The sequence below is a fragment of the Mytilinidion resinicola genome (assembly GCF_010093595.1).
Source record: "Mytilinidion resinicola strain CBS 304.34 unplaced genomic scaffold BDZ99scaffold_3, whole genome shotgun sequence".
In the NCBI taxonomy this organism is placed as follows: Eukaryota; Fungi; Ascomycota; class Dothideomycetes; order Mytilinidiales; family Mytilinidiaceae; genus Mytilinidion; species Mytilinidion resinicola.
In genome coordinates this window covers 2,034,178-2,058,503 of record NW_022985439.1, presented here as the reverse complement: position 1 = coordinate 2,058,503, position 24,326 = coordinate 2,034,178, and the positions used below count along the sequence as shown (strand labels likewise).

Here is a 24,326-nt window from a genome sequence, read left to right as displayed (position 1 = left end):
AGGATGACCTCACGTAGGGATCCGATCTCCAGAGGCAATGTCAAGCCTAGGACATCGCGAATCAGACAGGAGGAATGACATGAGGTGGGATCTAAGCTCCGACTAGTGAATTGCTAGTCTTAGCGCCGAAACGCACGTGCGACTTCGTCTCCCAACTTCAACACCTCCCCGACACACCCCTCGCGCCGGAACCCCAGACCCCTATGGATGCTCTTCTCGATGGACTCAATCCGGCGCAGAAGAGTGCGGTCACCAACCCGGCCTCCGTCGTCCAGGTGCTGGCGCCTCCAGGATCGGGCAAGACGAAAACACTGACTTCACGCGTCGCATACCTGATCAACCACAACCGACTCCAGCCATGGAATATCATCGTCTGCACGTTCACTATAAAAGCCGCGCGGGAAATGAAAGAGCGGATCCGGGGGTTTGTTGGGGAGGGTATTGAGGCGAAATTGATCTTGGGCACATTCCATTCGGTCGCGCGCCGGTTCTTGGTCCGGTATGGGAATCATATTGGCATTGAGAAGAATTTTGGGATTGCAGACACTTCGGACACATTGGCGATTATAAAGCGCATCGTTAAGCGGCAACGTTACGGCGTGGAACCAGGCGTAGCTCGGTCGAGGATATCAGGGTTGAAGGCGAGGAGTACCAGCGTGGAGCAATTCGCAGCTACGAACAAGAAAGCGGAGCAACACGAGTTTGCGGCCCTCTATGCCGAGTATGAGGAGACACTGAAGACTTCTAATTTACTGGACTACGACGATCTTCTTCTTAGATGTACTGATCTCCTCCGAAAGCATCCTGAATGCGTTTCGAGCATCCAGGCGGTACTCATTGATGAATTCCAGGATACGAATCACGTCCAGTACGAACTGATGACTCTCTTGTCACAAAAGCAAAAGTGTATTACTATTGTTGGGGACCCGGACCAGAGCATCTACGGATTTCGATCCGCGGAGATAAAGAATCTCAAGCTGATGAGAGAGCACCACCCGGAGACGGTGGTCATTCACTTGGAGAATAATTACAGGTCGTCGGGCTGCATATTGACCTCTGCGCTCGCCGTGATCGAGCAAGACGAGAGCCGACATAACAAACCTCTTCTTCCCACCCACGTTGTGGGAGAACGGCCCGTTCTTCGCAAACTTCCAAATGCCGTAGCCGAAGCAAAATGGCTTGTCTCGGAAATACAACGATCCAAAACACTGACCGGAGAGATTTTTACCTTCAATGACTATGCAATCCTTCTCCGCTCAGCAGCCCTCTCTCGGCTCATTGAGACCCAACTTGGCAAAGCCGGGATTCCGTATCGAATGGTGGGCGGACATCGATTTTACGATCGAGTGGAAGTCAAGCTTGTTTTGGATTATCTTCGCGTCGTCAACCAACCCGATCACAATGACGCTCTTGTCAGGATAATCAATAACCCGCCACGGAAGATTGGTGAAGTCACTGTGAAGGCACTGTTAGAAGAAGCCGAAGCACAGAAGATGACTCTATGGGATCTCGTTCTTAATCAAGCTCAAGGGAGGAAAAGACCTCGGACGAAACTTTCAGCACAAGCTGAAAAGGGCATTGACATGTTTGTCAACCTGATTCTGACGTCGAGAAAGAAACTACTCAACGAGGACGGTAAGGACTGTTCTTTGGTAGATATTATCGCGCATGTTCTCAACAAGCTATCCTTCCAAGAATTTCTAAGAAAGACGTATCGAGAGGAGTGGGAAGGGCGATGGGCTAACGTGGAGGAGTTGGTCGCGCAAGCAACCGATGTTGCTCTGTCCACGGAAGCTGGCGATAACGCTCTCGATGAAAGCTTGCCAGTTGTCGAGGGAATCGAGCAGCGCACGCTATCATCGGGAGACATCTTGACCAAATTCCTCTCGAATGTAGCACTGTCTACCGAAGTTGAGAAGAAGGACGGGCAACGAGCTGAACAGGTCACTATATCAACAATCCATGCCGCCAAGGGACTAGAATGGCCGGTCGTCTTCATTCCTGCTGCTTATGAAGGATCGATTCCGCATTCAAGATCAGAGGACACGGACGAAGAGCGACGACTTTTATACGTTGGCATGACGAGGGCGCAAGCGTTGCTATACCTGAGTTGTCCCACCAAAAACTCTCAGAGAGAGCAGACGACAATCTCACCGTTTGTCACTCCAAAGAACGTAGCGAGAAGCTTTGATATCAGGGGGCCATCTTTTGGGTTCCAGACAACTCAGGACCTGTCCCACATCCTTCGGCGTGCTTGTCCCGCAGGCTCAATCATTCAGCATGCGCGGACACTTGTCGAGCATGTCGAAGATGACGTCTACCCCTTGGATGGAGAAGATATCGACCCTGAGAGCAATTACTGGGACATCGACGATCAATACAGCGATGCTTTTCCTTCTGATTTTCCTTCGAAACGTCGCAAGTTTGAAACGGCGAAAGCTACCACGATGACAACGTCGACAATGCAGAGCACCTCACAATATTCCATATCAAACACCACTCTTCCCTCAAGTGGATTTGTTAGCGCTACTGCACATATGAAGGTCCTCCAAGAGACCGCAGCTGCGCAGAAATTCAGCACGGCGAAAGAGTATATACCAAAGAAGCTCCAGCGGGAGGATAGCGGGACCAGCAAGGCTGCTGGAGCATCTACGAAGAGATCGACCAAGCGGCCAGCAGGACAAGGGAGTATCAAGAGCTTCTTTAACCAATCAAGCGCTATCCCAAAAGAGCTTACGGGGAAGCCTACTCATTTGGTTGAGCCTTCTCAACATTCTCCCGGGTTCTCCTCAACTTTTCAGCAGCCACCCCTGAACGATATATCCAATCTCCGCAAGCAGACTGTGACCTCAAAGCCTGTTTATGTGCCGCCCACTATATCAACACACCGACCACGAAACCAACCGCTTGTGGGCAAGCCGCGACGGACTGATGAGGAAGAGGTTGGAGAAACGAATCGCTATATACTGCTGTCGAGTTCGCCAGGGAAACCAGAAGAGGGGAATGATGCAAATGTGGGAAATGGTAATTAAGCTCTCCCCTCATACTCATCTTAAAGCACTTACTAACATTATCCCTCGCCAGGTGCCTCCTACAACACAGAACCCCCTAGCCCAACCGAAATCCTATCTGAAACTGTCTCCACCATTGCCGCTTCTTCAGCTGGCTTCCGCCCCGCGTCTACTCTCCATACTACGAGCATGTCGACATTGACCAGCTCAACTGCACCGCAACGTAAGACGCTGGGGATGCGAAGGAGTTTACAGGGCTGGAGCGTGAAGTCGCATCAGCCTCCACGACCGAAATGAGTGTTCTTTGTTTCTCGATACCCTGAGTGTCGTTAGCGTGGCGTTTTGTATGTATGAGCGTATGAGCTGCATCTTTACAGTCAGATATTGGAAGCGATGGCATGGCGTTTCAGATGAGCGTATTTTGATATCCTTTATTTTTGAAGGTATGATAGCATCTATTGGTGAAGGATCGAAATCACGACACTTTCTAGCACTATACGCGCCAATATACGACTTTCGCATTGAGTGATATGACTACAACAGCATTGGTATCCAAACCCAGCGCTACTCCAACCATACGCCGAACTAATCAATCCGCTAAACACGGCCCAATCCAAGCATTCCAAACCCATTAAAATCATCATCACAGCCACCTCAAGCTCAAGCTTCCGACTTCGGTTGCTCCCTCCCCACCGACCCCCCTCATACTCCAGCAAATAACACATACCCCATCCTCATCTCCTCTCTCCTCACCACCCCCCGCCCAACCCCACACACCTCAAACACCGCCGCTCATCCCCGTCCACCGCACACATCCCACACACCCGCCGCCGGCACCCCGCACACGCAAACTCATCCCCCACCTCACCCATGTCGTCAATCTCCATGCTGTCCGACTCCAGCGCGCTATCGCAGTCCTCACACGTCGGGCCCTGCTGCGGCGTGTCCGGGTGGTTACGCGCGTTGTGGACACGCGGCCAGCGGAGGTTCGTCGCGCGCGGCGCGGGGAGGCTCCAGAAGGCGTGGAGGGTTGATTTCTGGGTAGTAGTTTCGTGTTTCGCAGCCACGGGCTGCGCCTGCGATGGCGTCGGGTCCTGGTGCGGCGCGCGTGCGGCGGAGAAGAGAAGAGAAAGGGTGTTTTCTGGCGGATTTTAGTCAGATGCGCTATACAGCTATGTGATGCGGGAATTGGAGGCAGTTACGTACCGTGGATGGTCTCCTCGTCAGGCCGGTTGTCGCGGAACCGCTTGCGCGTGCGGCTGCCGAGGTCAGTTGCGGAGAGGCGGGCGCGGTGGGAGCTGGAGGGAGCGTGCGAGGGCCATTGGAGGGTTGAGGGGAAGGAGGAGGAGAAGTCTAACACGCTGCCTATGGGGCGTGGTGCAGGTGTTGGACTGAGAGACTGGCGTGTTGTGGAGGTAGACGCCAGGCTGGAGGTGGAGAGGGGGGAGTCGTTGGACATGGAGCGTTTGCGTTTGAGGGCCATTGTTGGGGATTAGTTGTTTAGCGGGTAGGAGATATCGAGTGCTATGATGTTGGTTGTATGGGGGATCTGAAGGTGGGATGATGATGGTGGGAAGAGGTGGAAGAGCGGGACGATATTATTGAGAGGCTGGGGAAGACGCGATGTTGCGACGCGACCTCGGGAGAGTTGCGCGTAGCTTTAGAGCACTCCCCACCTTACGACCACCCAGTAATTCTATTGATATTAATGTCACTTTAAAGACGACAGGAGCCTGTTGTTTAAACTTCTTCAATCACGACATAAAAAGGCTATTCGGTGCTCTCAAAAGCTCCAAACTACAGTGCCTTGGCCAGAAGTCCGAGCACACTTGCTCACCACCATTTGAGGTGCTTCAGCACATTATAAAACTTCTGATAATATGTAAACACTTTGAGCACTTGAATTAGAGAGGTTTCATGCGCTATAGTCAGCTTACTTGGCTGCTGTTTGTGGTGCTTAGCACATTATCATACTTCTGGAAGGGATCAAAAGACGACGTGCCCAAACTTGTGTCCTATAACAATGAATAGGCCCTGTAGAATATTCTCGTCTGCACAGACATAAGACGTAAGTATTGGGTATTTCTTCTCATTTATATCTATTATCCCCTAATATACTACAGAAATTCTCAGACATCTTGAAACAAGGGTCCCTAAATGCACAACTGTCCATTACTATCGGAACCCCACATCTCTACCCCTCCATCCGAGCTAGAGCTCCCTCCAGGTTGCTGTCAAACAATCAACAACACCACTACGTGCACAAACTACATATATAGCAAGAGACACCAAGACAATGCCTACCCGCAAAGCCAGCCATGCCGGCTCGTGGTATTCGTCCCACAAACCCGAACTCTCCGCTGAGCTGGACGGATGGCTCGACGCCGTTCCCTCGTCTGCCACAGGCATCGGCACTGAGTCCTCCAAGCAGGGCGCCGCTCCGCTGCCGTCAGAGGGAGCAAGAGCCATCATTGCACCGTAGGCTGAGAGAAGTAGCTAGTGGGCCTGAAAGCAAGAAGCTCATGGCTAAGCAGGCACGCCGGATACTCGTACTCTGGGCCTGCCGCGGCATGGGCATACAAGGCGCTGGATCTGTCTAGGACGTGAGTCGAGTCTTCAATTACATCCCTTTTGAACATCAAAGACACAATCGAGCTGAGCGTCGCCCTGTAGCAAACGCATCTTCCTCCTAGGCCCATCCCATCACCACTACCTATCCGGCTGCGCCCTCTCCCAATGCGACACCCTCTCGACCCCCCTCGGCAACCTCCAAGTCGACAAAGCCACAGTCGCCGAGCTGCACCAAAAAGGCTCCTTCGACAAGATGTCCCTCTCCGTCGACGAAGCCGAGCACAGCCTCGAAATGCACCTGCCCTACATCTACAAAGTGCTCTCCAGGTATCCCCCCCCCCCTTCTATCTTCCCACAACCCCCCAATTCTCACCATCTACGCCCAGGACCTTCCCCACCCCCTCCTCCTTCCCGCCCATCATCCCCATCCTCGTCGGCGCCACCACCGCCGCCGCCGAAGCCCACTACGGCGCCCTGCTGGCGCCCTACCTCGCCGACCCCACCGCCACCTTCATCATCTCGTCCGACTTCTGCCACTGGGGCACGCGCTTCCACTACACGTACTACGCGCCGCGCGCCGGCGCGCCCTACAGCCTGCGCAGCAGCGACCGCGCGCCCGCGGACCCGCCGCTGGCCGCCAGCATCGCCGCCGTGGACCGGCTGTGCATGGACGCGGTGGAGACGGGGTCGCATGCGCGGTTCCTGGACGTGCTGGGCGAGACGGAGAATACGGTGTGCGGGCGGCATCCGATTGGGGTGGTGCTGGCGGCGGTGGAGGCGCTGGAGGAGGGGCAGCGGGGGGCCGGGAAGGGGCGGTTTCGGTTCGTGCGGTATGAGCGGAGTAGTGAGTGTGTGAGTGTGAGGGATAGTAGTGTTAGTTATTGTAGTGCTTTTGCGGTGTTTTAGGGGGTTAGGGGGGTGGATATAATGGAGGGGATCGAGGGAGGGGGGTGAGGAGGGATTTCGAATGGCGGGGTATTCTAGACTAGAGTTTCTTTGATAGGAATGGATTACGATATAGTTTTACTCCACTGTTCCCCTCGAATACCTTCGATATCATTGCAAATCGGATATCTCCACGGCCTCAATCGAGAGTCAGAGGCTATAGATAGTTTAATTTCATCCGTTTCGAATTCCTTAGCGAATCACAAGCGAGCGTAGTCTAGTGGTTATGATGTCTGCTTTACAAGGGTGTATTCCTGTCGAACGCAGAAGGTCGGGAGTTCGATCCTCCCCGCTCGTAAATTTTGTTTTTTGAACGGGTATACCCCTAAAAGCTATGTTTTTGGTGGTCTGCTGGTGATGGTGAGGGCGCTTCGGGAACCTGCAGTTAGGACTCGAGGGGGCGAGGGGCAGGTTTTTTTTTTTCTTTGTGGGATAATATAGTGGGGGTACGTGAGGCATCACGGAGACATGTATCTTGAGATAAACCAAGTTAGCTTTTATTCACGGGAACGAGTTTAGGATCAATCGTCAGATTTGAAACTTTCGGTTTTCACCCCTCTTCCTAGGTTTTCACCCCTCTTCCTAGGTTTTCACCCCTCTTCCTAGGTTTTCACCCCTCTTCCTAGGTTTTCACCCCTCTTCCTAGGTTTTCACCCCTCTTCCTAGGTTTTCAAATTCTGAGTGCCATGCAATAGAGTAAACAACCAAAATCGAGTCAAAATCGCACGGACTGGCTCCCCGTTTACACGTCCTAACATCTCCGAAGATTGTTTCAAATCCCGGCTCTGATTTACAGTCTCAGTATTTCCACGATGGAAAGCAAGAGGAGAATCAGGTTTCAATCTGATGACTAGCACCCAGGACCACTAGATTGCCGCATGAACGGCACAGTTTTGACGAAGGGGAGAGATAGCAGACTAGCTCCCGTTTATGCGTGGAGAATGATGTACAATTATCCTACTTCCCTGTGTCTTATTTGAAGTGTCATGCAATAACATGCCAAAAACGATTCAAATCGCACAGACTAGCCTCCCTTTACACGTTTCAAGACATGAAAGTTAGAAGGCACTCTCCTGGTCCGATTCAGGACCTAGGGATTTCTATATATAAAAACATAGACAAAGTCAGGTTAGAAAGGTGTAGAAAAGCGAGGGCGCCGAATTGCACTATTGTTTCTACTGTTTTGGCACAAGGTCGACACAGTAAACTGGCCCGGTTTCATTTTTCTCCATTGTTAGCATAAGCTAAGGGTCTGACATAGAGGGTCTTGCATTTGACATCTCAATATCAGTGTGTAATCAGGCTGTGATAGAAGACACGAGACGGAAAGAGAGAAATAAAGGGGAGTATCGTATGCATATCTCATCGTAGCCGCACGTCTATAGTAGTCACCCAAACCCAAACAGCAGCCATACCACTGCTTGCCAACCCAGCCAACCTAGTCAGCCTCCAAAACCCCCCTCAATTACATTCACTCAAGCGGAGCGGATTCAAGCTGTCAAATGCTTTCTCTCTCTGCGTCAGTAGCACCACCGCGACTCAGCGCTAGAACACCATCTCGAGTCGAGGTAAAGATGGTATTCTAGAATCAATCTAACGCCTCCAGCACGCCGCGCTTATGCACTGCCCAACGGCGGTGACGAATCCTTAGACTTTTCCTTTTCTTTATCCTTCTTGCTGCTCTTCTTGTCGTGCTTGTGCTCTTTCTTGGCGGCGGCCTCGGCCATGAGCTGCTCGAAGGCCATGTAGTCGCCTTCTTCGTCTGGGTCTCGCGCGGCCTGTATATCAGTTAGCCAAACATCCAGAAAGACAAAAATTTAGGGTTGAGCTTGCCTTGCTGTGCATCTCCCCAATAATCATCAACGCCTCCGCCCTCTCAATCCTCTTTTCCAGCTTAACCTTCTTATCATTTAAGACCCGGTCGCAGACTTCCCGTAGCACACTCTGAATCTCAAACTTGCTCCCCCGCCACGCCGCGGCAAGAATCTTGCCCGTAACCCTCTTCTCATACTCCGCCTTCTTCTCATCCGTCCAGTCCTCGCCCCCCTTCTCCTCCATCTTCGCCATTTCCTCCATCGTCATCTGCGCATCAATCGCCGTGCTAATCGTCGTCCACGTCTCCTTCGCCAGCGTCCCCTTATCCTTCACCCGCGAAAAGAACCCCGCAATGCCCAAAAACTTCTGACTCTTCAAGAACCCCGACGCCTTCTGCAAATACGTCGCGCCAATCGCATGCATAATCTCCAGCCCAAAGCTCTCCATCTTCAGATTCTCAATCTCGAGCTGCGTCTTGTCCTTGAAAGCCTTCGTGACATCCGCGCCTTTGTCCGTCTCGGTCCACACGCTAATGCGGTCGATGAGCTTCTTTTGGAGATTCGACACGCGCTCCTCGCGGATCCTTTTCCGCTCGAGCTCGTACGCGGCGAGCTCTTCGCGCTGCTCCTTGCTGAGGCCCTTCCGCTTCTCCTTCGCGCGGAGCTCTTTCTCGGCGTCCGTCACGCCCGCTGCTTCCAGTCGCGCGTCTTCTTCTGACCGGTCCATGACGGCGAGGCGGGTGGGGATCCCGCGGCCGCTGCGGGGCGTGCTGGTGCCCGAGGCGGAGGGGGTGATGGGGGTGTTTACGGCGGCGGCGTGGGCGGCCTCTCTAGCGGTCGCATCGTCTGCGAGTATGGGTGCGTCTACGGAGACAGAGGGAGGGGGAGGTGCGGCGAAGGGGGATGCGCCGGTTGCGGGCGGGGGAGAAGAGGACTTCGAGCCCTCAGCGGCAAAGGGCTGGCCAGAGGCAGAAGCAGCGGCTGCTTGCGCCTCCTGTGCTTCTTGTTCTTCTGCCTCGCGCATTGATATGTCCATGGTTTTTGTGAGGTCCTTCATGAGCGATATCTCTCCAATCCTGGTGTTTGTTAGCCACGCTCAACCTTCAACTCCCCGGCTCCTCTAGGAGTATGGAAGAAAGGAGGAAATGTATACCAATCCACAAACGCATCGCCACCGAATATCATCCCAAAGAACTCCGCCGGGTCCTCTGTCCCACGTCAGTACTTCCTCTCACAATCTCAGCGGGGGAGATCGGAACACGTACCAAACCCACTATGCGGCACCGCGCCCTCTTTCCCAAACTTATCATACTGCTTCCGTAGCTGCTCATCGCTGAGTACCTGATATGCTTCTCCAATCTACTCTTCCGTAAGCCAAGGTCCCTTCGTGGTGAATTTCTTCCAGATAGCGGGGCAAACCGTCCCAGGGTACATACGATCTGGAATTTCTCATGGGCAGTAGCGTCGTCCGGGTTTTTGTCTGAACAGCTGGTCAGTATCCGCTAGAAAGGAAATACAGAGCGGCGGGCGGTGGTGTTTACCAGGATGCAGCTTTATCGCGAGCTTGCGGTATGCCTTCTTGATCTCAAGCTCGGTGGCCGTGGGTGGGACCTGCAGCGCATCGTAGTATGCCGTGTCGACAACCATGGCTGTAGGGGTGGGGCGTTACAGAGAGGGAGAAGTTGTTGGTAAAAGCAGCCTGGCTTTAGTTGACGCGGCACAGGGCTGAGTAGGCGGGCGATTTTACTCGGCTTCACCTGCAGTGACGTCTTTTGGCAACCGAGAATTTTAGGAAGTGAGACAACAGGCCACCTTCTTTCTTCTAAGTTTGTGTCAGTGTCGCATTCGATGGATATGGTCACAGCCAAGGGACAATATGTTTAAATCATGCACTCATGATTTCATATCAGCAGAAATCTATCAACACAGGTATCCTCCTCCACCAGTTCCGCTGTCACAAGGACAGCTCGAAAAGTAAAATGACCACTAAGGGCTGAAATGCCATCGCATACCCATGTCGCCCGTGAACCCTTTCAACGCCATGCTAACCGGGGAATGTGTTGTTCCTGATCAACCAGTGTACAGAAACCCTTTTTTGCCCCTTGTCCCATCGAGGATTCCACGAGTCCGCGATGATTCATCCATTGTCTCAAACGAGGGGCCAGAGGTGACAACGCCATGCAAAACCTTCGATTGGGATAGAACCGAGTTGTCGTGCAAGAAATCAGGTGATAGTGAAGCTGAGTAAGTGAGAAACTAGGTATCACGGAATCGGCAGGCGCGATATCAGTGATGTAAACGTCGAAGGCGAAAGTATGCTGCGTGAGGCAATAGCGAGCCTCAGACGAGCCATATCTTTCCTGTCTGTCGTCCATATAGCATGCCAGACGTCGCCTAAACCACCAACTCCGTTAGTGCCGCTCCGGCTTACACCGTGAACTTCGCTTTGGCGCGGGTACTTCCCGCATTGGCACTGTCAGTGTGTCCTGAGAACTCGACCACCTCATTGCTGCTCTCCAGGCCCAGAGCCTCCTTGAACTTCTTGCCGATCCGCATCAGAACCTCCCGTCCTTGCTCAGGGGTACGGCCCTTGGCTGCGCCGTTCTTTCCATCACCTGCCTTGCCAATGGTGCGGGTCCACAGGCCGATACGGTAGAATCCTTTGCGGACGTTGACAACGACACCCATAACCTCGTTGTCGCCATCCTCCTCCAAGGTCTCGCCGATGGCAGCGAGCATGACATGCAGCCAGAGAGCGTCGATGTTGATGGCTTTCTTATCCTTGAACTGGAAAGCCCACTTGCCACCGTGCTTATTCTGCGAGTCCTCCCACTCCGGACGAACGCCTTTCTTGAAGAGATGGTAATCGGACTTGAGGGCGAGTTCGGAAGTCGAAGTGATGTTGTTCTGTCCAGCCAAAGTATCAGCACAGTCGCAAGATTTCCAGAAGCGCAGTCACAGAGAACTCACGTAGATGCCCCAGAACTCCTCAACTGAGTCGAACGAGATGACTTCTTTGAGCAAGTCGTTCCAGTGGTCGCCCTGTAATAGGTTAGTAACCGTCGCGACGTTAGATACCACACATGTGGTGTCTGGGAAGGCATGCGTACCTTGCCGCTTGGGGGCTTGGTGAACCACAGAGTCCAGGTGTTCATAAGCGGGTGCTTGACGTTGAAGTTGTCGGGGTCGTGGAATACGGTGACGGGAGCATCGTCGACGGTGTCGGCGCTACCATTGCTTTTGGAGATATCAGTGCCGCTGGTGGTGTTGTCTCCGTCGGGGGAGATGGGGATGGTGTCGAGCGGGACCGGCTGCTGAGCAGATGCGACTTCAGCCATGTTGGAGGTGTTTTCGAAAGGCGAGACAAGGCAGGCTTTTCAGGAAAAGAGTTTCGTCGCAGACGATCGGCGAAGCGGTTTCAGTAGCTAGGAAGTGCTTCAGTGAAACGGGAGCAGTGACTGAAGATAGAGACTGATTCAAATCTCGCTCTCGCACTGGGCTAGCGATTGAAAGACGAAGGGCGCTGGAGGCTGAAGAGAGTGAAGAGGTAGAGTTTTCAGGCGGCAGGCGATGAGGATTGTTGTAGAGTGGTTCGTCGAGGAAGCAGTGCTGCTAGTCGCGCCGTCTTCAACAGAGAAAATGCAGGTGCATGAAAGCGCCAAGGATCCCGGCGGTGGCGCTAGCCTTTCAAAACGGCTGGCTTATGTAACCCCGCCTTCCCGTTTCGGTGCCCGTTTGTTCTTTCGGCCTTATCAAATTAAAAACATCTGCATAGAACGCTATCGTTCAAGACATTGGCTTGCGTACAGATTATGGGAGACTTATGAAGTGAGCAGCTTGCTGAAAGTCGCATAGGCAGGAGCGATGTTCCAACTGTGTTCGATATCCTAGACTCAGATAGGCCCTAAGCTGTGGCCGAGCTGGGGCGAGCGGATCCTGAGTTGAGACTGAGACAGAGTTGAAACCCCAGTCCTGGGCCCTACGTTCTTAAGACATGGCATATTCTAAAAACGGTAAGTTCTTAAGACACGCATAGTCTGACGACAGCCGTGGCCTTAAGACGGTAGCATTTTCAAGACCGCAACGACCATAGTCAGGTGACTGCGTGCAGCGCATGCACTACGAGAAAGGACCAAATTGTACGAGGGCGCACAGGATATATAATCTGGAGGGTTTTATTATTACTCTCTCTCCTTCGTACTCAACTTTACTTTTCTATCTCAATAACTAAACTATTATGAACAAATCTCATATCACGCTCCTGATTTAGAAGGATTTATGACTGCTAGGATTTGATTTAGGTTGAGGGGGGTGGGGGATTATTCGGGGAATACAGGGTTGGGAAGGCGTGCATTTAGGGATAATAGAAGATCAGTTATGGGTAATGTGGCATTTCTTGGGGACATATGTTCACGTACAGGGAACGGTAAGGCGGAGGACACGTTTACGCATTGTGATACGAATTAATATCCGCTATCTTGGCATAGTTTTGTTCTTAGGGACTAAAAGCGATAGCACCAAAACAGTTGAGGCGCGGGAAGTTTGGCTCCATAACACACGTGATGTACCTTTTTGGGTATAGCTTCACAAACACTGAATTATCTCTAGAAGACTGCTACAAATGGGCATGATATTCCGTTTGTGTGCCTGGCGAAAAGAACAAACCTAGCTACCCAATAGTTGGCGCAGTCCATCTGCATTGGGGCTGAGTTTCAGCCTTACGTCCTGCCTCCATCCTTACTCTCTCCTACGTCTCCCTTCTCCATCTTGCGACAACTCTCCACTGGTCATTTCATTTTTCCGCTTCTTATTCCCAGTTTCTACGGCTCCCTTTGTATCGCCACATGCGTCCCCAAACCATCGGGGCTAAGCTATGGAAGTTGCTGGCCTCGCGCTTGGCGTGGCCGGCCTTGCTGGGCTCTTCTCCGCCTGCGCTAATGGTTTTGCGCTCATCCGCCGGGGAAGAGCTTTAGGAAATGATTTCCGGATCCTAGAAGCCAAGTTCAGTAACCAAGAGCTGAGATTAAGAGCCTGGGGACGGGCGTGTGGGTTTGATGAAGACGGTGAGGCTGGGAGGCCTGGAGTGGAGGGCGCTGATACAGACAAGAGCTATGATGAGCGTCTCAACATGCCGGAGTTGATAGTGAATATTGCAGAGACGCTGGAGTGTATCAAGATGTTGCTTTGCGATGGAGCTAAGTTGCGGGGCCGATACGGGCTGAAACCTTGCCCCGTTGATGAAAATAACGATGCGCCGTCACCAACTCTTGACAGTGTGGATGTGGCAGAAAAATGGAAGAATTCCAATCGACTAAGTTTTCTGCGCAGTCTAAAGGCCGACAAAGAGAAAATCAGTTCCTTTCGTTCCTCAGCGGCGTGGGCGATCGAGGATAAGTCTAAGTTTGCAGAACTGGTATCTCATCTCAAGGACTTCATTGATGATTTGGAGAACCTTACTCGAGCCACAGGCGTCCCGAGACGGCAGCTGGTGTTCATCGGGTACGAAATAGAGTCAATAACGGATATGGAGACTCTAGAGGAGATGGAAATGGCCAGGGAAGGAGAAGATGACGCGGTTTCGGACGCTGCAAGCTTGAGGCTTGAGGTTACCTCGGAAGCGACGTCTAGTGCGCGAGTATCGATCGACTCCAAGAGTCTAAGGTCGTTCATAACGATGGAGTCGTACGAGACTGCGAGAAGTCGGTTCTCTGCCCCAAGTAGTCGGCTCTCCGTTTCAAGCAGTACGGCCATAAAGACAGAAGTAGATCTCAAATGTGCCAAGTAAGACTAGTGAGGGTTAAAGCCAACATTAGAAAATGCTTGCTGATTTTTCCAGAGTGCTAGTCACAGGACCACTAGAGTCACACAAAACGCAGTTACTCTCAAGATTCAACCCTACCTCTCTTCTCAGACCTTATATACCAACTGCCTTTGAGAAGTATCAGGCGGCATCGCCGGCATTCCTGTAAGTATAGAACGTCTACCTCAGGACTATTTACTATATGAACGGCTTGGACGTGGCCATATAAGCTAACCGTGGTGAAATCTAGCCTTAACGGTCACATTGTGGTACCGTTCAACCACGACGACCATGATATATTACTATCTCTTTGGGACACAGTAGGAGAGGAAGACTATGATAGACGACAGCTTTACTTAAATGCTGACGTCGTCTTGATATGTATTTCCGCATCCATAACCGGAAGCAATGAAATCCGCCAAAAATGGGTTCCTGAGGCAAAATCCAGTCACACACCTTACATGCTTGTAGAAATAAAGCCGGATGATGCTGATGGCATGTTTACGAATGTGGCAAAAGAAACCGAAGAAGGCACTCGTGTATCCACATCGGACATGCTCGGGTCAAATCTCGCCGAAGAAGTTGGGGCGCTTTTTTACCTTCAATGCAGCTTGTCCGATGAGAAGTCCGTGCAACAGGTTTTTGAACGGGTCAGTGCTCCGAAATTTACACTTGAGAAGGTATCTTACTTATTCCGCTCTCTGATCCAGATGTGCCAGTATCTCTTACCAAATTCAGCCAAGTCAACACAGACACCACTGAGTAGGACTTTCAATGTACCATCAGACTTGATGATATGCAAGCGGCAAAATGAGCCTCGCTTGGTTAGTGATATTGTTAACAAACAAGGAAGTTGAGCTGCAAACAGTCAAAATTTGGGAGATTGCTGAGACTTTGTCATGTGTTTCTGGCAATGATATATAGCATTCTAATTCTTACTGCGATGTGCACACCGATATTAATTGATTCTTATTCCTGAAAGCATTCTATTTCCAATATAGCTCCTCAATCTGCCTATTCTCTCACCTGGGAATTCAACCTCGATGAGAGCTATAGGTAATTGGCAACTACAGTCCGTTTTCTGCAATCTGGCACTCGTAAAGTGAAGCTGTGGCTACATCCTAAGGTCTCCACGCTCTTCTATCTACCTCTCGAGACAGCTGCGGTATCATCACGTTTCCAGGTCAATATTACTTCAACAACCAAGGTCTGCGACAATTAAACCAAGTCGCAGGGTATATGTTCAACGGCCTCTAGCTCGAGCTCAATCAAGTGAGGCATAGCCATGATCTCCTCCGCTAGCTACAGGACATCCATATAGAAGAAGCAACAATCGGCAGATTCGAATGTGCGACAGCGTGTTCATATGTAAGCTTAGGAAGTGGGCTGGGTCGTCGATGGTTAAGTCTGCTCCTCCCAAGGAGATCTTCTTCGGAGACTCGAGGTAGTTAGTGGGATGGAGGGGGCTCTGATAACGGTCTTGCAGTATAAAGGAACGTATACAGTCGCACGGAGCTAACTGGATCCAATCTACGATGACGGTGAGGGAAAACGAATGACGAATTTCGCTAGGCAGCAGGCCCAGAGCACATTTGGCTAGTCCTCAATCGAAACTTCTAGCAATATTACTATAAGAACAAGGCTACAAAGGAGCTTATGCTTCTAAGGCTGTACAGGGCCTTTATTTGTGACCCGGGGCAGACTTAAGGAGGTGCTGAGCAAGGATAAGCAAACCTGAGGAGACCTGAGCCAAAGCTGAGCCGGGCCTGAGAGTAGAGGTATGTCGGGCAGCGTGCAGATTGGGGTGTTGAAACAGTTTCAACACGACATGCACCATTACTTGAGGGTCAGGTTAATTTAAAAAGAATACCAATTTGATAGACAACTCTATCTAAAGTTTGTAGGTATGTCCACATCCCCACAACGCACCAACCCCACCAAATCGAGGGCCAGCCCGTTGCAGTCTCGTTGCCAAGCAAGACGTGATATCCATATAAGCACTTCTAAAGCGGCACAACCACAGCCATTGGTAAGGGCTGAATTGCAATTTGACATCCGTGCTAAAGCTCAGCACCCGAACAGGTCGGATGTTGAACCACCATCGCCCATATCTCACTATCCTGCAGCAAAGAGAAGGTAAATGGAAGGAGACAAACGTTTTCGGGGTATAAACGAGCGGCACAGTACAGGCCACCTATTATTATTACAAGTCAGGATATCATCAGTCTACTTAGTTACAACTCTCCGTGCTCAGGCGTGAGTGCATTCTTGAGGTTCTCATTCGTGGGGAGGTCGTTTCCAGCGAATCCGGAGCCGAATAGGGTGTTTCGGATCTGGCCGAATGCGATGTCGAACCTTGCGCCCGCGAACCATGCAATCGTAACCTAGATGATCTTGTCAGTAACACGAATCGTTTTAGTCGGGACGGGACGTACCATGAAACCAGTAATAACAAATAGCGTCAAGAATACAGCGAGACCCATGTAGATCGTGTCCTGTCTGGCCTCCCCAGCTTCCGCCTTCTCCTTCGCCTCTTGTTCGGCGCTGATGAGCTTGGCGCCGCCCTTGGACTTCTGCGTAGGGAAGATTGATTCGATGAACTGTTCGATCTGTGGAATTTGGTCAGATGGATTGAAGAATCTCGCACTGGTGAACATACTTTTCCGCATGCAATGCTAATGTTGAGGAAATTGGGGTCTTTGGGGTTGTTCTTCTTGGAAATCTTTCGGGCGTATTTCCTGAAGGTATCGCAGACCATTTGGAGGTTTTGGGTTGAGTCCACCATGAGTTGGCAAGCCTGTCCTTTGGAGATCTTGACGTTCGTCTTGTAGACATTCGGATTCCGGAAACATTCTTCCATAGTTGCGATGGCCATGGCTTGTGGGATTGCGCAGAAGTTGAACACGCTTTGCTCTTTAATACCAGCGAGGTAGTAAAGACACTCATCCGCTCGTTGCAGGGAGATCAAGATCATCTCCGAGGTGCAGTTGAGAGCTGCTTGCTGGTTCTCGGGCTTGAAAAGATCCTCGAACTTGTCGACATGTTTTGACCAGATCTCCTTCGGGTAGAAACGTCGCTTGTCATCGAAGTCTTCCTTGATATCGCGCATGATGTTGACCTGTTGTAGGAACTGGCCCATGGATTCCATGAGCTCTGGCTTCTGCAGCAGGGCCGGGTTCGCGAGTCCAGCCTCCACAAACAGTCGTGTGCATCCTTCTCCGACAAGACCTGCAACGTAGTGGCAGTACAGTTCGTAGTCTTTGATGGTATTGACGCTGTGAATGTTGTGCTCAGCGTTGTTAACATAATCAGCCATGCCATTGCCCATTTTCTTTGTGATGTCCTTGATAATCGCCTTGTATGCAGGCTTGATCTTCTTGAACTCCTCGATGACGACGTCGAAGTGGACGCAGAGCTCTCTGTCCTTTTCGTTCGGTCCGTTCTCGGTGAAGGTCCAGCCATCCTTCTCCAGTACGGTATCAAACTCTCGAAGCAGCGGCTCCTTCTTCTCGAGTGGTATTGTCATGTCATCCTCGATTGTGTCCAGCGCTCGCAAGACGAGGTAGAATAGGCAAACAGGGACGAGGAGTTCAGGGTGTAGTTCCTTGATGACAGCAGCGAAGCTGCGGCTGGTCATGTCGAGGTAAAAGAAGCATTGCTTGAGAGTCTCGCATTCCTTGCTCTCGTCTCGCTCATGCACGGGGTTGTGCCAGACTTTCCTAAGCTCTGTCAGTATTGGTCTTGTGCTGCTTGTGCGTGTGCTTTCAGGATAGCGGAATAGCAACGGCTTGCGTCGTAAAGGCCAGTCCACGTTGAGGCTTGAATGATGTCTTGAGATGCGTACCATTGAATGATTGACCTCAGCTCTGACGGATGGACGCCATAGTAGAAGATGCTCGACAGTTTAGGCATGGTGAAATGTCTGAGTTTGTTTGTGGCTGTGGCGGTGAGGGTAGGAGGAAGAACTGCTCGATTGTCAATTGCACACAAGAAAGGACTTCGGCAGGTTAAGATGGAGAGAGAGAAGCGCCACTGTGGGTCGCGAGCGCTGGCAGCAGCAGGATATTCAAGTCCGACAGGTGTTCTGAGGTCGAAGTTTCTCCGCAATTCGCAGTTTGGGATTTGGGGTTAGTGCTGATCGGCAAATTTACAGAGCGTCTTGCCGCAAGAAGACGTCGCTCGATGGACTACAAAGGGGGCTGCTGCTCATAACACTCGTGTCTTTGGGCGGGGGCAGAGCAGAGTGAATTGTTCCATGCCTAGTCGCTATGAAAAAATCAAGAGGCTGGGTTGTGGGTAGCAGATCCTGCCCCGAAACCCACCGGCGCCTAGTATCGCCGCGATTGGCTACTTCAGCCAGCTCCCTCGCATCAGACCTGCAGCTCTGGCTGCGTCCCTGCATCCATCCTGACCGACAACACCGCCTGCGAACTGTATCTACAATCCAGAAGGCCACCATGTTTGGCCCACGGGACATCCAGAGAGCAAAAGCCCAGGAAAAGAACCCCCCATAGAGAAAAAGAGAATGCTCAAGAGTCCTCATCCTCCACGTCCTCCCTCAGCACCACATCATACAAGTCTTCGTCTTCCGCCTCGGATCGAACCGGACTCAACCTGAACATACTCTCTAGCCGGATACTCAGCGTTCTGACTTGAATAGCTCCTGAGGCCTGCATGGTTGTCTTGAATCCCAGGATGCGTTTCCCACCATTGAACGAAGTGTCGTGGTGTTCCTGAGCATGGCCACCAATTCCCTTCAACGCATCTGCTAGCGTGGGGAACACCTTCAATGCAGGCTCTGTGTCGTATATCGCTTGCCAAGGGACTCCGATATCCGCTCTCTTCGACTTTGCACTGATCACGAGCCGGGTCCCGTTGGTCAGATGAAGTTTGATGCGTTGTGGTTCCTCCAGAAACTCGCAGCAGCAGATGACTTCACCCCTGAGGCGCTCCAAGTTATCAAACTCCACCACGGCGATTTGCGTACGGTCTTGCGCCGCCTGCATTTCAGCGAAATGGAGTGCCGCTGCAGCAAGGACGTCGTCGTGAGGTTCTAGTGCTTGTTGGGCTATTGCCTGGAGATGTCGAGCTCTGTTGTTCTTGGTCCTCACGTTCTCCCGACCGCGCGCACCCTCACTATCATCATTTCTGTTCCCTCCACCAGGCGTGAGAGAATCTGCTCTGGGTTTCTTCTTCGAAATCGTCCTCGGAGGGGTCAGTGGCTCCACGCTTGGTCGTTCGGGGGTCATTGGCTCTACTATTGGTCGCTCTGGCTCAACCCATGTTCCCTCGAAGGGCTTCTTCCATTTAGTCAGGCTCATAGCTACTCCTGAACTCTATCGGCTTCGATTGTAATGGATGATGCCCTGATATTGCACGATCTATCGGTCGTTAGAAAAATTCTCTCGAGATACCCTAGGGGACCTACGTTAAGAGCCCGACCTTCTCCTAAAATCATGCGCTTTCCGTGTAAGTTGATTTGCCTCAAACAGTTGGACGCTCCTATCATCTCAAACCGTTAGCCCAGTCAATTTAGTCCGAAATCTGAACCTCCACGATGCGGCGGCGGCGATGGCGACACAGTCTTGGAGTTGCGAACTGCAAAATCTCAATGCGGTGGCGCCAGTTCCATTCACCAAGGGTCGACCACACGAGATGATGTACGGTGTCGGGGAGCAAATGTCACCAAACGCCAATTTACAAACTAGTAGTAAACGCCAAGGAATATCACGTGCTTTCATTCACCTTCACCATCCACCTTCACCATCCCACGCTTTGCTTCCATCTTCACTTGCTACTACGTGGGTAGCAAACATACATGAAGCTCAAACCGTAGGCTCCCTCTTCGCCCACTAGAGACATGAAATGGCGAATACTCTCAGCCCAGTTTTTGCTCCCATCCGCAGCGCTTCTCGTCGACGTGAAGGGCCCGTAGCACCCTGCTGAGCTGTAGTAGTTGAAAGTACACTCATGCCCTGCTAGAGCATCCCCTCGCCGATAACCGCGCGCAGTGGTGAAGTTTTGCGCGTCGACACATCTCCCGATCGTCACGTTTAAGAACTTCTGGAGCTCTCCTCTGCAGAAGTATGCGGAGCAGGTTTGCACGATGCCGATTGAGTAGCTGCTTGGGGCTGGACAAGTCGCATTGTTCGTCTGGTCTTTGACGGTGCTGAATGTGAGCAGCATGATTGCTGGGAGTATCTGAGTCCCGTTAGGATGTGGTCTGCTTTGTCATGGGAAGGGCACAGACCCTGAATCTCATCGTTGATTTTGCAGTCCTGGGGCGTAAGTTTGGCTGCGCTTCTGCCGCCGCTTGGGGTACCCCTACAGCTCTTGCAGACTCCAAACACGATGTAAAGGTCGGTGCAGTGGGAACCAGGCTGCCTTTTAACTGACTGGTCACCTGCTGGCTGGGCTACCCCTCACAGCAGTATCGAGCGAGCAAGATTGGAGAGCTAAGGTAGTGAAATATACGTCTCACTGGTTCGTTACTTAAAAGATAATGTAACGGTCGGCAGAGGGTGAAGTAGACTACCTTTTAATTTGCCGCAAACCCACTATCTGGGCCACCCCCAATAGTCCAGCTCCTTTTGGTGGTGCTCCTGGCGAGCGACGTCCCAAGTGTACTCCTCCGGCATGATGGGTGGACTGGAGTTGAGTATGATAACTAGTGGTTGGGTGTTGGTTCATTCACCGGCTGGCTAGTAGTAGGACGACGGGAGAAGGGTGACCTGTGAGGAGGTAGGTAAGAGTGTAGTAAAGGTGGTGTTGTAGTCTGAAAGTTGTAAGTGATCTCAATGACATTCAGAGTGTTTGCTGCTGCTGAGGGAAGAAGGTTGGAGTACGAGACGATGGGCCTGGCCTTATAGTGTGCGCGGGCGCTGTGCGATCTGGTTTCTATGGGTCACGTCACATGGCCTAGCATCAGCGCATCAGAGCACACCTACGGTGAACACGGAACGGTATTCGAGGGAACCACACCAACATGGGCCCGCAAGGTTTACTGGAAGTAGCGCCCAATACACAGTACTACCGCGTCGTAAGGTAAACGCCTTCCAACAATGTTTCAAGTGGCAGGCCGCTGTGGGTAGAACTTGTTGTTGTTTGAGTCCAACATGCGAGTAATAGCAGCCGCAGAGACCGTTTCGCCTCCTGGAAAGAGACTTTCTGATAGCTACTATGGCTTTGCGTAGTCATAGTCAAAGTCTTTTCACAAGGCTCGAGCATATAGACCTTGATGCTAAATCAGAAAAGAGGCAGAAAAGTAGTACTTAGGCACGAAGGCCTCTTTTCTAGGCCGTTGATTGTGCTAAACAGTGTCCCAGTATAATGAACAAAAGTGCATGAAATATGATAACGCAAGCGAATGTATCGGTTGTTAGCCAAAGTCACAACGTGGTATATCTTTCTTTTTTCTGAAAATTTGATCACGCGAGCGCAGAACACGAAGGCTTTCTTTCCTCATGGAACTTGTAAAAGTGATCACAACTGCAACAGTATGTGGTCACTTTTCCAAAGTCATTTCAGAGCGTCAAGAATCAGCCATATACTAGAACCCTACTTGCCATTTGCTAAGGAGCTCGAGGCTACCTGGATAGGTGTGTTGAGGACATGTCCTCGCCACCATTTTATTCACTATTTGATTATCTGGGAGTCTACATGAAGAGTTGCCAGCACTATATGAGTACCTATTATGCGAATCAAGTCTGGTGCTAGCTGGCACCATGATTCTGCTCCACTTTGCGGCCGGAACGAACTGCTAGCCTGGCTTCTCTACCGTGGTGCCCTTCCCACCCCAGCATGTCTGTTCGTCTGGCTCTGAGGTAGTGGTAAGGTGGTAAAGCGGTAAATAAGCTATACATGAATCAATTGCAGTTAGAAAGAGACATGCAGCATCATGAAGGACGTCATGACGTTGAAACATGAAGCAAACTAGTGGCTGGCCGGCGCACGGCCACAGCCTTGGCACCAGCAGTGAGCTCCCGACTCAACACCATGACTGCTCTACAAACAAGCTACCGCCAAATCCAATGTGAAGTAACAATTCCCCAATGAGCAGACCCTCCGCCTGGCTACCAAGTCATCATGTTGGGCTTCACAGCCTCGCGCACCCAGATTGCGACCTACCTCTTTTGCATCGCGCTCTTCAGCATATCGTTCCTGGTCTTTCTCAATAGCTCTGTCTCCTTCGTCATCACGCAGCGAATTGGACAGCAGGACAAAGTCGGCGATGCGGTCGGCACTCTTGGTTTTGCGGATGAACTGGTCGCGCTGGTCGCATGCCCCATGTGGGGAGTGCTGAGCGATCGCGTAGGAGTCCGGACGGTGGCGGTAACGGGCTATACGATTGTGGGTGTGAGCCTGTGGGTGTTTGTGCAAGCAGGGAACGTGTATCCGCAATTGCTGCTTGCGAGGATGTTCTTTAGCATTGGGGGCGCGGCGACGTAAGCAACACCTTTCGTCCCATATCAAGAGCATGAGGTTGAACTTGTGCTAACAACATGCAGTGCGACGATGGTAACAGCCATCCTCCCTACTATGACACTCGATACGTCTTCCTCTGATCCCCGGTCTCCAGCCAGAGGTCGCAATGGCACGTCACATACAATGGCCGCCTCTATATCCTCCGAGCTTACCATAACACCTGACCGCTTCCGCTCACGCTCTCCCAATGCAGCTACTCCTGTGAAGAAGTCTACGGCGGCATCAACCTCACAACTCGCAGGTCTTGTCGGCATGTTTACAGGCCTGGGCGCACTACTTGCTCTGGGCTTCTTCCTGCCTCTCCCTACGCGGTTCCAGAAATCCGGCGCCTCACCCTCCGCAGCAGTCGCCGATGCTTTCTATGTGGTCGGTGCAGTCGCCATTGTAATATCCGTTCTGTGTATATTCGGTCTGCGAAACCTTCCGGGAGAGGAAGAGAAAGGCTTCCGGAGGCTCCTGAGTCTCAAATATCACAAACGAGCCGAGACGGCGAGCGTAGACCGCTCACACCTATCATACCCCCGCTTGCTCTGGAAAAGCGTAATACTCGGCTTCAAGAGCACGAACATAGGTCTGGGTTACCTGGGCGGCTTCGTTGCTCGGGCCTCATCGGTCGCGATATCGCTCTTCATACCACTCTTCACAAACGCGTATTTCCTTCGCTCTGGCCTCTGCTCTCCCGCGGACCCTGCGGACCCGGCTGATATCAAACACGCATGTCCCCGAGCCTACATCCTCGCGGCGATACTAACCGGCACAAGCCAACTGGTTGCCTTAATTTGTGCGCCCTTATTCGGATACTTAGCCGGGAGATACACGCGATTCAACATTCCATTAACGGGCGCAGCAGCCGCAGGGATCATAGGCTACGTATGGTTCGGCACGCTGCGAAGCCCAGACCCGAAAACGCAAGGCGGTTCCGGTGCTGTATTCTTCATTGTCGCACTTCTTGGCATCAGCCAAATCGGAAGCATCGTCTGCTCGCTCGCGCTCCTCGGACGCGGCATTCAGAACGACGGAAACGATGCTGGTAACAATCACGTAAATGACTTTGCCAGCCTTGGTTCCAATGGCGCCACGTATCCTGAATCCACAACTCAGCAACGGTCACTCTCTGCTGGCTCGACTCCTCTACCCAGTCCATCAATAGCGGATTCGCACGAAGAGGAGCCGCTTCTGCCAGGTCATACGCCCAGCCACCTCAGCTTACCAGCTTCGCCTTCGGACTCAAAGTCACATGCATATCTCAAAGGATCAATAGCTGGGACGTATAGTCTAGCTGGTGGTGCAGGGATCCTGCTTCTGACGAAAGCCGGTGGGGCCCTCTTCGATAGTGCAGGTCCTGGCAGCCCATTCTTCATGATGGCCGGGTTCAATGCATTACTACTCATCGTAGGAACAGCGGTGGGACTTCGAGATGCAGTTCGGGGTGGGTGGCGATCACAACGGTCATGATATGGAATCGAGCGCACTTCTATTTCACGATGCTTCAGCGATGTACGATGCGACGAAACAAAATTCCTGTATTCTGGTATTGGGAGTATTTTTATACATTCCGGGGATTTAAGTTGGCGTAGCCATGGTCTCGATACGCACGGTGCCTTGGTTCATTGGATCTGGCTGCGGTTCTCCAGTTTCTTTATCTCATCAACTAAAAACAACTCAACGTACCACGGTACGACTTTAGCCTCGATGCATCTC

The 24,326-nt window shown here is 51.7% G+C and overlaps 10 protein-coding genes and 1 non-coding gene across 11 annotated transcripts; 5 read left to right on the top strand and 6 right to left on the bottom strand.

Moving 5' to 3' along the window:
• Positions 1-203: 203 nt before the first annotated feature.
• Positions 204-3,734, top strand: BDZ99DRAFT_435482 (ATP-depentend DNA helicase-like protein; the record flags this gene model as incomplete). The annotated part of the gene is made up of 2 exons (XM_033717483.1): positions 204-3,024; positions 3,085-3,734. 2 exons carry the CDS (start codon positions 204-206, stop codon positions 3,306-3,308), a joined length of 3,045 nt encoding a protein of 1,014 aa, XP_033582210.1. The 3' UTR covers positions 3,309-3,734.
• A 50-nt stretch (positions 3,735-3,784) lies between these two features.
• Positions 3,785-4,587, bottom strand: BDZ99DRAFT_409045 (uncharacterized protein; the record flags this gene model as incomplete). The annotated part of the gene is made up of 2 exons (XM_033716534.1): positions 4,218-4,587; positions 3,785-4,152 (listed from the first exon to the last, which is right to left on the bottom strand). Coding segments are annotated over exons 1-2 (645 nt in total), but the record flags the coding sequence as incomplete, so codon positions are not given.
• A 663-nt stretch (positions 4,588-5,250) lies between these two features.
• Positions 5,251-6,536, top strand: BDZ99DRAFT_495059 (UPF0103-domain-containing protein; the record flags this gene model as incomplete). The annotated part of the gene is made up of 5 exons (XM_033723350.1): positions 5,251-5,489; positions 5,546-5,614; positions 5,685-5,909; positions 5,969-6,434; positions 6,489-6,536. The coding sequence occupies exons 1-5, from the start codon at positions 5,308-5,310 to the stop codon at positions 6,534-6,536; spliced, it is 990 nt and encodes a 329-aa protein (XP_033582208.1). The 5' UTR covers positions 5,251-5,307.
• Positions 6,537-6,733: 197 nt separating this feature from the next.
• On the top strand, positions 6,734-6,825 carry BDZ99DRAFT_t20. The gene has a single exon. It is a non-coding gene; the product is annotated as a tRNA-Val (tRNA).
• A 903-nt stretch (positions 6,826-7,728) lies between these two features.
• Positions 7,729-10,051, bottom strand: BDZ99DRAFT_495058 (DnaJ-domain-containing protein). Its single transcript, XM_033723349.1, has 6 exons — positions 9,883-10,051; positions 9,778-9,821; positions 9,607-9,700; positions 9,495-9,549; positions 8,361-9,417; positions 7,729-8,305 (listed from the first exon to the last, which is right to left on the bottom strand). Exons 1-6 carry the CDS (start codon positions 9,986-9,988, stop codon positions 8,144-8,146), a joined length of 1,518 nt encoding a protein of 505 aa, XP_033582207.1. The 5' UTR covers positions 9,989-10,051; the 3' UTR covers positions 7,729-8,143.
• Positions 10,052-10,352: 301 nt separating this feature from the next.
• On the bottom strand, positions 10,353-11,981 carry BDZ99DRAFT_459169 (eukaryotic translation initiation factor 4E). Its single transcript, XM_033719102.1, has 3 exons — positions 11,452-11,981; positions 11,312-11,383; positions 10,353-11,248 (listed from the first exon to the last, which is right to left on the bottom strand). Exons 1-3 carry the CDS (start codon positions 11,677-11,679, stop codon positions 10,769-10,771), a joined length of 780 nt encoding a protein of 259 aa, XP_033582206.1. The 5' UTR covers positions 11,680-11,981; the 3' UTR covers positions 10,353-10,768.
• Positions 11,982-12,931: 950 nt separating this feature from the next.
• BDZ99DRAFT_495056 (P-loop containing nucleoside triphosphate hydrolase protein) lies at positions 12,932-15,172 on the top strand. The gene is made up of 4 exons (XM_033723348.1): positions 12,932-14,122; positions 14,178-14,306; positions 14,392-14,791; positions 14,852-15,172. Exons 1-4 carry the CDS (start codon positions 13,215-13,217, stop codon positions 14,996-14,998), a joined length of 1,584 nt encoding a protein of 527 aa, XP_033582205.1. The 5' UTR covers positions 12,932-13,214; the 3' UTR covers positions 14,999-15,172.
• An 836-nt stretch (positions 15,173-16,008) lies between these two features.
• On the bottom strand, positions 16,009-18,216 carry BDZ99DRAFT_459168 (ERG9, squalene synthase). Its single transcript, XM_033719101.1, has 4 exons — positions 17,986-18,216; positions 16,801-17,860; positions 16,577-16,750; positions 16,009-16,525 (listed from the first exon to the last, which is right to left on the bottom strand). Exons 1-4 carry the CDS (start codon positions 18,051-18,053, stop codon positions 16,376-16,378), a joined length of 1,452 nt encoding a protein of 483 aa, XP_033582204.1. The 5' UTR covers positions 18,054-18,216; the 3' UTR covers positions 16,009-16,375.
• Positions 18,217-18,670: 454 nt separating this feature from the next.
• BDZ99DRAFT_515981 (uncharacterized protein) lies at positions 18,671-19,462 on the bottom strand (the record flags this gene model as incomplete). The annotated part of the gene is made up of 1 exon (XM_033725027.1): positions 18,671-19,462. The coding sequence occupies one exon, from the start codon at positions 19,460-19,462 to the stop codon at positions 18,671-18,673; it is 792 nt and encodes a 263-aa protein (XP_033582203.1).
• A 233-nt stretch (positions 19,463-19,695) lies between these two features.
• BDZ99DRAFT_192850 (uncharacterized protein) lies at positions 19,696-20,537 on the bottom strand. Its single transcript, XM_033713165.1, has 2 exons — positions 20,392-20,537; positions 19,696-20,342 (listed from the first exon to the last, which is right to left on the bottom strand). Exons 1-2 carry the CDS (start codon positions 20,401-20,403, stop codon positions 19,929-19,931), a joined length of 426 nt encoding a protein of 141 aa, XP_033582202.1. The 5' UTR covers positions 20,404-20,537; the 3' UTR covers positions 19,696-19,928.
• A 1,628-nt stretch (positions 20,538-22,165) lies between these two features.
• BDZ99DRAFT_567118 (uncharacterized protein) lies at positions 22,166-24,317 on the top strand. Its single transcript, XM_033727656.1, has 2 exons — positions 22,166-22,585; positions 22,649-24,317. The coding sequence occupies exons 1-2, from the start codon at positions 22,227-22,229 to the stop codon at positions 24,078-24,080; spliced, it is 1,791 nt and encodes a 596-aa protein (XP_033582201.1). The 5' UTR covers positions 22,166-22,226; the 3' UTR covers positions 24,081-24,317.
• Positions 24,318-24,326: the final 9 nt, after the last annotated feature.